Genomic DNA, 12,948 nt, shown 5'->3' on the forward strand with positions numbered 1-12,948 from the left:
GCAATGGCTAAAACAAATGTTCAAATTCAAGCTGTGTTTGAAAATTTTATATCCTCACAATGTTTTCTTTGTTATTTTTCTTGGCTGCAACTTGGTAGGACATCTTATCCCTGATGAACCACCTAATAGCACAAAAGAACTAAATCGTTCACTCAATTTCAAGAATACTAGTGGTCGTTGGAAAATAAAACAAGAGAGGTGACATGACGAGGCTGAAGAGAATGTCAAGAAATCACTCTCTTAATATATCGTCCCTAAGGAATCCATCATAACAAATGAAAAATCTTTTGTCGATTCCTCGATATGGTAAAGGGAAAATGTGTTGGACTTCTGAAGTAGGCATCTGGTATCGCAACCAAGTCACCAGTCTTCATTGTGTTTGTTTTCTTGTAACTAAAAAATAGACTATTGAGAAAAAGAAAAACTAAAGAAATATAAGAAAAAAATTTAACCAGATTTTATTCGTTATGAAATATTCATTGTAACTAATGTCTCAAAGATATTAATTGAGAACTAAGAATAAAAAATTAATTTTTATTATTATACAATATAATATATATATATATATATATATATATATATATATTATGTTTTGAATTGTTAAAATTTATTAAAAATCTAATTAAATGAATCTTAACAAATACTTTAGGTCACTTCATTCTTTGCATCCTTACAAATACGGTTCTTGTAGGTGTGTTTGTTTGAGGGTTGGGAGGGGTGGGGAAGGAAAAGGGTATGGAGTAGATTTTAGAGCTGGAACTCGTAACAATGACATAGCTTGCTGTGAACTAACAAATTACTCTACGTATATGCTGTTGCTATTATTCAGTGAAATGTCACTTCGAAACCTCATAATGACATTCAATATACACACACATGGATAGATATAGTACGCGTGTATATATGATTTTATTTTTGGGTACATACATGGTTTTGGTGTGCTTTGTTGGGCATCTTTTTGAAGTCAAATGCACTCCAATTTCGAAATGTTAAAAGAAAAGTGGCCGCTTTTATATACCTCGATCACAACATGTTTATATTATAAACAAATGTTTGAGATGTTTAATTGAGATTCTGAATATCTTCTCTTATCACCGAAATGAGACAAAGAAAACCCAAGTCTTAGACCCAGATAATGAGAAAGGCTGGGACCAGTCTTAAGGAGTCAAACCTGTCCCTAGTAATTGGTTACTAACTAATATATAGTAGTAATAAGTTGCTAACTCCAAACTCTCATGGCCATTTATGGGTTTCCTGAGCTTGCTTTGTTTTGACGTAAAACACTTTACAAAGACCGAAAAAAGAAGCTAGTTAACAATTAAGCATAGATTCCTCGCCTATGATTCTTGTCTACCGAAGCTTCTAAACAATTTTCCATTTCACAGCAAACCAATTAAATCTAGGTTTTCAGCATAGTAGCTTCTACCATCCAGTGAAGCAGGCACAAATTTTTATACTTTATGTCAGTTTTTTAGCTGATAATTGAATTGTTAACTCGAATAATTAAACGCAGTAGGTTAACCTAAGACAAGATCATGGAAGTTTAAAACATTTCTCCAACATCATTGACCTTAAACCAATTAATTACTCATTCCAATATTTATATATCGTTTTACAGTTAAAAAAATATTGATTAGTTATCAAAAACTAGGAAATAAAAATTATACAACTCCTTGGTGTTATTGTTAGGGACTCGTGTAAGTAAAGATCTAATTAAGATTACTCCTCTCTTTTTCTAATTTGTTTTAGGAATATATGAACATTATTATGTTTTAATATTGTTCATATAAAAATATTTTCTAATAAAATAATACTATTTTAAAGTATTTATATCAATTTTAATGACCAATATTAACAATTTTTAATATTGATTTTAACTAAAAAATTATTAAAAAAATAATTTTCATACTTTTATACAATTAAAAAAACTTTGATAGTTGCCTAAGAACAACTCTAACTAAACCGTTTTTTTTCCTTTTTTTTCCTCTCCCAGCAGGTGTAGACCAATAAACAGACACACTGCAGGTTTGAACTTGTCTAAGAGCATTGGGGATACCAATCCGGAATGCTAACTTTAAGACCATAATCAATGTTTGTTGGGTATTTAGTGAGATAATGACCTTACAATGACAATGATAACCTCATTTTCCGAGAAATTTAATTTCATGAGAAGTGTGACCAAACACACAATTTACCAAACTCAGTGTAGCTCATTGCTTTCTGTGGTATTGCATTAAATGCACCTCTCAGGGCTTAAAGATGTATGATTTGAATAAATAGGAATAAAAAATAAACAAATATTTTATTTGTTTAGATGAATCAAAAAAAGTAGTTTATACAAAAAGTATTTTATAATAATAATAAAATTTATTTCACTAAAAAATTATAAAATTTAATATAATATTTCTTTTGTTAATTATGTAACAAAGTAAAAGATCATTTATTGATAGTTAAGGATTTCTACTATTAATGATGGCTGTCAAGAACGTCTCTAATTCAATTCGTCGGTCCTTAAGCTTGAATAAAATATTATTCCATTATCCATATTTTATAATATTTAATTCAATGATTTAGTTTGTTGTTATTATTATTAAAAAAATTGTCAACAAAAATTAAAAGCACAAAAATACAACATACAAACACAACATATATGACAAGTTAGAAATTCTTTGGAATTGAAAATAATTGCACAGTGTATTAGTGTGCAGTTCTGAAATCTAAAGGTTGAATTGGTTTTAAATTATAAGTTTTTGTCATAATACATTAATTTTAATGGTCTTTACCTCTTGCTGTTCCTTTAGAATTACAGGGAATATAAAAAGCTTTTCTCATAATTGACACATATAACTAAAATAGTTTTCTATTAATGTTGAGAATCTTAACTGATTATTACAGTAAAATTGACGTATTTCATGCATGTTGGGATTTGATATATTTTGGTGTAAAAATAATTTTAAAATTTTTTGTTAATAAAATTTTAGCCATTAACCGTTTTGAACATAAAACAAAATAATTGAAACAAATGCTTTGTCAAATGATTTTAAAGTTACATTCCTCAATTGATCATTATTATGAAGATTGTTATTAATGTATGCTTTAAAACAATGTTAAAAGAATAAGAATAACACTGATAAATGCTTATTTTTTATTTAATAAAATTTTAAAATTTTAACACCTTTTTGTAACACGTTAACAAAACTTAAAAAAAATAAAAATCTAAGTGCAATACAATATATAAAATAAATTAAAATAGAATAAAAAAATAAATTTTCATGAAATATCGACATTAAATACATTGAAATTGAATAATTTAAAATCCACTTGTTAAGTTACTACACTTTCCTGCCTTGAATTTTTATGCTTGTCGCTGCTATACCGAGTTGCTTCATGATCACAACTACCCAAGATTCAAGGACCACAAATGATGTCTATTTTGTAGATAATTCGTACATTGATATGAGTGTTCTCCAAAATCCGATAAATTCATAAACCTCTTAGAAACTTACTTTAATTTTAATGTGCTCATTTTTGTTCGTCATTTCTCATGTAAAATTACTTACATTTGGACAATTGATTTCTTATACAACTCATGCAATAATTATATACAATTTCTTTAATTTCAGATTACTCAAATCGAAATCCAAATAATCCTACTCACATCAATTTATTCGATCTTTTCACTGTAATCTTAATAAACTCTTTATGTTATCGGAACTTTTTTTTTAAGAGCTATTTCTACTTACTCTGACTCAGCTGTCGATCTAACTGATTTCACTTCCACTAATTAATATTGACTCACTTGTATGCAGCGCACAAAACAAAGTTTTAGATATAATTTTACAAATAAGACTTACTATTAATTCTTAATAATCTAACGTATGACCGTGGATTTGGATAATTAATTCAAAAAATGAAAAAGAACATACTTGCTTTTCACATGTATACACATTGAGTGAGACTTGTGCAACGAGGGCTTTCTGCCAAAGTATGTCCAGATTAGCATCTTTTAAGAATCTATTTGTCATAAAAGAAAGTGATCTATCTATGGATATATTTTCTGAAAAGAAAATAAAAAGGGTTAATCCTCTGCTATTTTGCTAGATAAAGATAGTGATCTTTCAAGTCATGCCGACGGTGACCATTTCCTAACCAAATGTAGTCCTCCTGAATCCTGGTGCCATGCAACAACAATATTGGGTTATGGGAAATGTGATTCACCCATGTTATCAAGAATTACTCCAAAAGTCCTATATATAACAAGGACATTTAAAAGTTAACTTCATCTTTTAAAATCTCAAATTTATTTGTATAATGTTTAAAAAATAGACTTAGTATTAAATGAGAAAAATAGTCATCTATTGTTTCAAAAAGATAGAAAGGTGTGATTGAGTATTTTTTGAAAAATAAAAAAAATGTAATTTGCCTTTTTGAAAATACTAATAATATATTTTCTATGAAATGTTAGCAATATACATTTTTCAGTCAAATTTTCAGTTTACTTTTTTTTAGTATTTTTTAGGTGTTCCGATGCTCAACTATACTTTTCCCTTGATTGGGCTTGTACGACAGTCTAAACATGTTTTCCAGGTCAACCCAAACTAGTAAAATAGGCCCGTTTAAACTGGATTGTCAATTTGCGCCCCCCCCCCCCCCCCCAAAAAAAAAAATAAAAAATAAAACTGGATTATTATCATCCTTTTGAAACGGGATAATGCCTTGACCAAATGATTGGTAGAACGTATAACTATTACTCTTGTAGGACGAAAGGGAATTATTAAAAGACTTTTTTTTTTTAAATTACAGGTTTTTTTTTTCATTCAAAACAATCATGTTTGAATTGAAGATGAACATTATCAAATAATTCTTGATATTTTTTATTTTGTTTTTGAATTATTTAAATCGATAACTTGATTAGTTTATCAATTTTTACAATCAAATCTATCGGTCTAGTTTGATTCTTGTATCCATGAATAATATTATTTGTATTCTAAAATAAAATTAGAGAAATGAAAAATACTTAGAAGACTTAATTTTTAAACTTTTACTTGCCATAAGAAAGCGTAATTGAAAGTTGATAGCTACGTACAAATAACTTTAAAGAAGTTGTTCGCTTGTATTTAAGAATGTGTTATTAAAGAAAAATTATTGGATGACATGAGATCATGTAACATCAATTACTCATATTATGTTATGTGTCAAAATTTTACATTTCACTAGAAAAGATACAACTTTGTTACAATATAAGTGACCAAAACAACATAATTCTTGATCACATCATGTAGTCTTGAACACATGTTTGTTAGAATAGTGTATATTGATATCTCAAATAAAGAATCACATATTCTAATAATAGCAATAGTTACATATTATAAAAATGGAATTTGTGAATGAGTATGTTTGGGATGAAATTGTAAGAAAATAAAACTGTACAATACAAATAGAGTTGTACCATTTGGTAGAGATGTAGAGTAACTTCTACAAATTATTTAACAATTTTTTTTCAAAATTATCTCGTTGGAGAAAATAGGTGTTAAAATTATTAAAAGTTAAAAGAAAAGGGTAATGTGTCATGGGAAACTTATTTAAGAATTACTTAAAAAAAAAGTAACGTGTCAATAAGCAACTTTGTTTGAAACTATGGTTGAAGATGTTCTTACTTGCCTACTTTACCTCTGTAGAACTAATCATCATCTTTCTTCAATGTTGGCAGAACCTGACCATGACTTATACAAACTATATCTCTCTTTCCACATTCAAAATTCCCACGGTAGTATCCAAAATGGAGATTCTAATTACAGCAGCATGAATTTGTAATTCAGATTGAGATGTCCATGCGTTTTAGTAGCATTCTAATAGGGCAAAAAATTTTCTTCTCCGTAAGTTTACCTATCACCAGCAGATTGTTGTGTCGTGTCCCTTTGAAAAATAATACTGGCTTAGTTTTAATCTTACCCTCCAATTTCTTCAAGTATTGTTCTCACTCCTTTGTACCCTCCAGTTTTTAGTATCTGTCTTTTTTTCCTTTTTCTTTCTGCAAGACAGGAAGTATAAATATACTTCCATAAACAATTTTAACTTATGTTATATATATAGAAAAATACCAAAGAAAATATGAAAGAAGTGATACTATAATAAGATCAAAATAAAATCGCTTTCGACTCACTTTCATGTTTTAAAGACTGCAAAAATATTAAAAAAAATCTTATCTATTCATAATTTCTCTATTAGTTGTATGTGTATCAGTAAAAATTTCTTTGAAGGAGTTTTTACCCCAAAAAACAAAACGAAAACAAACACATCGTAAATGATGATGTTGACCATAGTATGAAAGTGAACGTTGTCAACAGCTGATAGTAAATGTTAGTAATTTTTTGTCAGCAAACGTAGTGTAATTGCGTCATATTGATTACTCTAGACTCTAGTCCCCTTTTCTCCTAGCCCTGGGGACCAAAATAAATATAAATAAGGAAACAAAAATATAAAAGAACAAAGATTGAGGAACATAGAAATGAATGTTTATAACCACATTTGATGTTCTTGGCAAACTATTAACAAAGATTGAGGAACATAAAATGAATGTTAAGGAAGTGTGTGGTAATGGTCTTTCCGTTTTTAATTTTTGGGTGCCAAAATCCAAATGCCAACACATTGAGATACATTAGCAGGAAGTTTGCTCTTCATGTCTGGACAAAAAGACCAACCTCTTTTGTAAAGCTCTCTCAGCTCTCACTGTTGATGATAATTTAATAACACAACTTAAATTTGAGTTAGAGGCAACAAATCATATCAACCCTGGCCCAGACATGAACAAAGGTATCCCCCATCATCGGAAGAATGATATGTGATAAATTTTGTGATAATGTCTACTGTATGATTCTATGACTCAACGGTATAAAAAATTCAAAATGATACAAGAGATTAGATAAGATCATCACTTTATCTACTCCTGAGGATTTATATGCAGTTTTATGTTCCTCCTCTCTACACTCTACGCTTCTATAACTTCAATTAAGAGTTAAATAACTATTGTCTTTATTATTTTAAATAAAAAATGAATTCTAATGTAAAACAAGATAGATTTATATTATGGGTCTTGTAAAATATAAAAATTGAATTCTAAGAGATCAATAATTAATAATTAATAACTTTTTTATTGAAAACTATGGAATGAATGCATTATTACAGTTTCTGAATGAATATTGAATATATAATTATAAATGTTAAAAAACTTGTAATATAATTGATTTTCGATTCCATTTTTTTTACGCCAGGTGTTAAAATTTTCAAATATTGATAAACATAATCAGTTAGAACATGAGTGAAACAATTGCCTTAAAAGCAACAAACATGTTTATCTTGATAGCAATTATTTGACGAGGCTGAGTTGGACAGCTTGCTAACTCAGTAACAAAACTTTATCACAAATTGAGGTGTGGTCTGTGTTCTTGCTTTGAATGATGGCCCGCTGTGTTTCCATTGCCTTGAATATGCCCTGCTACAGAGTTGACCCTCCCGTCAAAATACACCACATTTTCAATCCATATCTATTAATCACAAATCTAAATTTCAGAGTACAAAGGAAAACAGATTTTAAAAGGGAAAAAAAATCTTTCTTTGGTGTTTCTAAATTGAACTCTCAAAAAACTAAAAAATCTGCATTTTGCCTTTTTCTTTTTACCAACTCTGAACAAGCAACGGAAAGCAAATATCAATTTCAAACAAAAAAAGGTCATATTTTTTAATGATAAATCGAGGTTCCATCATAGGAACTTTCACTCTCAAGAAATTTCATCAGCTGATTATCTAATTGGCTCCTTACTGTCCATTATAATTTTTTCATAAATTTGAAAAATGTTGGTAATTTTGATAGCACTCTTGATGATATTTTAAAAAACCTGCTTCTAAAGATCTACTTCTAAAGATATTCAGAAAAGTGCTTCTGAAAAATCTGCATCTATGTTTTTTCCTCTTTTCTGGGTATCAACTCAGAACAAGCAATGAAAAGCAAATATCATTTTTCAAAAAACTTGTCATCTTTTTAATGATAAAGCAAGATATTCCACCTTCGGAACTTTCACCCTCAAGAAATTTTGGTCAGCTGCTTGAAAAGTAGGTTAACTCTTTATGCGAAACTAAAATAGTTGTTCACAGCCGAATTATGATATACATTTGCTTTTATGGGAAAGGAGGCATTCTTGTATACCTTCTGATAAGCAATTCCAGCAAGTTATCTTCTGTCAAGATTGAGAGAAATTTTATTATTATTTGATCTAATCTTATTGCTAATTAATCAAGAAAATCAAAAGGATTTTTGAAATGCTAGATTTTAATGCTTGCTGACCTTCATCATCATTCATCAGAGCCTACCTCCATTGAGAGGTTTAAATACAAATTAAAGCTGCCTGCAGCCATATTATCAATGCGCAAGTAAATACAAAGTGGAACTGAATGCATGCGCTAAAGTAATGAGTACTGAACTAAAAGTAATAATTATATGGGGGTATTTCAAACACAACTATTCCCCTATTTTATTTCTTTTATTGTGTAAGATTATGTATGAAGATTAAAAATTCTTAATATAATGTATAACTTTGTGGTATTAATAATTTTAATTTTTAATACTAAATTTAATCATTTAAATGTAATGTATATTTATTGCATTAAATATATAAAGATATAGTTTTTAATATAAAAAATTGTTATTATTATATATTTAATTTCATGTTTAAGGATCGAAATTATCATTTTTTTATATATTAACAAAAATATCTTCATTTAAACTCTATTTATATCATTTATTATTCTTCAATGTTTTACAAACTCGCTATTTAAGTATAATATTAAATAATATATAGTTTTAAAATAAATAAATTTTAAATTTCTAAAACAGCAAAAGAAAATATATAAAAAGTAAAAATAGCAGCTGTTTAACCAAACTTTTAATAATTTTGTTAATTTTAACCTTTAAAAAACGATTTTGAGTATTTAAAAAATTTTCTTCCATGTTTATTTATAAAAAAAATATTATTATTTTGTATTCAAAATATAAATATTTATTTTTAGATGCATTAATTGATAATTTTTTCTTGTGAAATTTTAATTAACAAAACACTTATTTATTATTTATATAAATCGTTAAATTCATTCCTTTACGATATTAATTACCAGTTAGACTATTATTATTATAAATATTTTTAAAATACTTATCAATATATATATATATATATATATACTATTTATGAAAGGAATAGTAACTTTTTATTAAAAATTAAGAAGAACAACTAATGAGCCAACGGGAAAATTGTATGCTAATACTACTGAAAACAGAGTAGCAGACTTTTAATACCAACATTGGAAAATGTAGTCTAGTCAGTCCCAAAAGTTTCTATTCTCATCTCATTGAAAAGCATTAAACCAACTGTCCCTCTTCACTCAGACCATTCTTATTATTATAATCCAAATCCCAATGTCTATCTTTTTTCCACTACCCTCGCCTTAGCTCATTCCACTCAAAACTTGGCATTTATTTTTGACCAAATCCTACACACCAAACACAACTCAAGGGACCATACCCACTACTTCATTACAAACATAACATGGTCCATCATGACAAATGGAAGTTAACGCAGCAATTATTTCTAATCAACTATTACTATCCTACTCATAATTCTATCCAGAAAAAGAAAAAGAATTCCAACTTGGGCTGCAATTTGATTATATTGCGCGAGAAATAAACCCTACTCTTAACAGATAATAAAGTTCCCTTTTTACATTTGGTTTATCAAAATGTGTAGTACAATACAGCGTTTGCAACCTAATAAGTAGCATAACTCAACAAGGTTTCTCAATTCACACAGTACTAAGTGCAGCTACATAGACAACTTGTTAACCTTAACCACGTCCGTGCAGGGCTTAGAACTCGCGTGGCTTACGGGTGATGTGAAACCTGGGTGATTGGGACTTGACAGAGAAGACCCCGTTCCAGATCTCAGTGAAGGCTCTAACAATAACCCCGTGATGATACGGTGAATTCAACTGAAGAAAGCAATTTAGAAGCTCTCTGAGATCCTCCTTGGAGTATATCTCGTTCTCCAATATCATTTGCAGCATGGAATGTCTGAAATCAAGATAAGGGTCATCAGAATCTTTCTCCACTGCCACGCCTTCTCTGCCAGCTCTGCCCAAACCACTCACTTTCGCTGGGGTCTTCATGTTTGTTTCAGAGTCAGAAAAGTGTGAAGAATCAACGTAGCAGGGAGAGAATGTGGTGGCAGTGTTGGTGGGGGTGGTGTTGGTGGTGCTAGTGGTACTTTCATATTTGTCTTCACCCCATTGGGCTGAAGAAGAGGAATGGTTGTAAAGTTTTTGTTTTTGGTAAGTGGGGTTCTTGGGTTTTGGCTTTGGGTGGAATATGCGACACAGCTTTGGCCTTGTGCAGGTGCCGCAGCCTAGTTTCACAGATACGGTGTTCAGAAGAAGCTTCTTTCTGGAGCTAGACATTGCTATGCTTTCAGTGTTCCGTGAGTACTGCTAACATGAAAAAGAGAGAAAAGGAACAAGCTATCTTGCCTCAGTCAAAGAGATGTGTGCCTTCGGAAAGTGCCTTTTTATTTATGGCGATGGCTTGGGCCTTAGGATGAAAAAGACTGCATTTAAATATATAATTTATTTAAATGTTTGTTTAATTTTTTAAAATAATAATTTTATGTTATAAATTTAATGATAATAAATTGAAAAGAAATTATAAGCGTCCAAGGTCTTAATTGGGTTTGCATGTGATTGAAGAGTTATGAGTCCCTACGTGAACTTGATGATGCTCTAACTTGCTTGATGATGAGGAACTTTATTTGAGTAAAGAGTGATCTGGACCGCAGATTTTTGTTTTTTGGGATAAAAATATGTTGGTCGAGGTATCTGGAAGATATGCCATACGATCACATGCATTGAGAATCAGAGGCATTCGAGGCTTTGCCAATGGCATGGATAATTGGATAACCAAGTTGCTCTCTTTTGTCTTGCTGTGAGGTGTAGATGGTGATTAATTAAAGGGAAAATGTGCCTACTTAAATTTGCATTAAATTAGATCGATCTTCAAGGACAAATAGGAGATAACATGTCGACAGGAGATCAAGAATATTCTTAATATATTATTTTTTCTATGATTTAGTTAATAGTTTTTAGATATTTGCTTTTTAATTTGATCTTTTCCATGATGCATCGCGAGAGAGAAAACAAATATTAGTCTATTGCACTACTCAATTTTATGACCGTGGTGAAAAAATCAAATATATAGACATTGTTATAATACTTTTATAATAATTTTTAATCTTTTCATTGTATTATTTAGGCTTAATTGTAATTTTAGTCTATATATTTTAATATATATGAAATTTTGATTTATTTGATTTTAATCACTAATAATTATTCTTTTTTAATTTTTAAATATTCAAATTAAGTTAAACTATTTAGCATAATGAACAAATTATACAAAAATATAGTCCCAAATATTAATATGACCTTAAAACTCAAAGTGAATTGTTAGATCATATATTTCTTAAATACGTCTTAATATTTAGGTATTATGTGAATCTAAATTGACTGGCATAATCATATCTATTACTTTTTATTCATAATTAAATTTAATTGAACAAATAGTCATTCTACAGCGAAGATGATTTTTACCACTCATTTCATGCATATTAAAAAATAGATAATTTCTTAGTATAACTTTCAAAATTTTAATTAGAACTAATTAGGAAGACTGGCCTAAGCTTAAGGCTATTAATGCCTTTGTTTTAGTCCAAAAAAATTACAGATTAAAAAAGGCTTAAAAGATATTATTAAAATTAATAAAAAATTTTAAAATTATTATTTAGTATATAAATAACATTAAGAGTCAAAAATTTTAATTAAAAAAATAAGTTCGTCATCTTGTTGTAACTTGTCTTTTTCTTAGTTGATAGCTATGTTATTTATCTCATTATTTAACTTCTAATTTTTATTAGTTGTGATTAAAAATATATAATTTTAATTATTTAATGATATAAATGTTAGAATAAAATAAAGTTACCAACATAAAAATTATTATAAATGTTAATTACTTAGTACACATATAATATTTATTTGTGAAATAATATCAACAAGTAAATCTAAAATTAATAACTTTTATTTAAAATGAATAAAATCTCAATAAAAATAAAATAAATTAACTTTAATACTAATTGAAAAGAAAATAATAAATAAAATGTGAAAGTGGATTTACATTTTAAGAGAATATAAAAAATTCAAACAAAATAATAGTCAATTTTTTTTATTAATAGTCAAATAATTGAATACTCTATTTTAATAAATTTAAAAAAGACCCATTTTGAAAAAATATTTAAACATAGATATGGTGGAACCGGTTTTGTTAGTGAAAATTGTTATAGAAGTGTATTTGAATAAGATCATATGAGAAGTCTCTCCTACAAAATTATTTTTTTATGATTAGGTTGGTTTTCTATCATTTGTAGTAAGTACCAAACATGGCTTTCAATATGTTTCAATTTCAATGTTAAGAGTTAGCAACCGGCCATCTCTTTGTTCCATTTACTAGCAAAAGTCGAAACAAAAGCCAATAATATACTCAACTTGCTGCCATTGGATGTTTGTTTCAAACCGGAAAAGTTGCGGAGAAAATAACACCCCCAGTTTGTCCAAGGTTTTAAGAAAATATTTTTTATTTTTTGATTATATTATGTTATTTTTATTAGTTTTTTGTTTAAAAATATTTGTATAAAAACATTAAAAAAAAAATTCTATTTTGAGTATTTTATATTAATATTTAAAAACAAAAACATATTAAAAATAAGATGATAAGTTTATAATAAAATAAAAAACATTTTAAAAAATAGCTCCTAAAAAGTAAACTACATTCATCGTGAAGTTGTAAAGAACCGACAACCAATT

The 12,948-nt window shown here is 28.2% G+C and overlaps 1 protein-coding gene across 1 annotated transcript; it reads right to left on the bottom strand.

Annotated features, from left to right (window-relative positions):
- Positions 1-9,912: 9,912 nt before the first annotated feature.
- LOC113860925 (transcription repressor OFP6-like) lies at positions 9,913-10,500 on the bottom strand. The gene has a single exon (XM_027493489.1). It carries the CDS (start codon positions 10,498-10,500, stop codon positions 9,913-9,915), a length of 588 nt encoding a protein of 195 aa, XP_027349290.1.
- Positions 10,501-12,948: the final 2,448 nt, after the last annotated feature.

This window comes from Abrus precatorius, unplaced genomic scaffold, assembly GCF_003935025.1.
Source record: "Abrus precatorius isolate BTA unplaced genomic scaffold, Abrus_2018 Scaffold3, whole genome shotgun sequence".
NCBI classification, from domain to species: Eukaryota; Viridiplantae; Streptophyta; class Magnoliopsida; order Fabales; family Fabaceae; genus Abrus; species Abrus precatorius.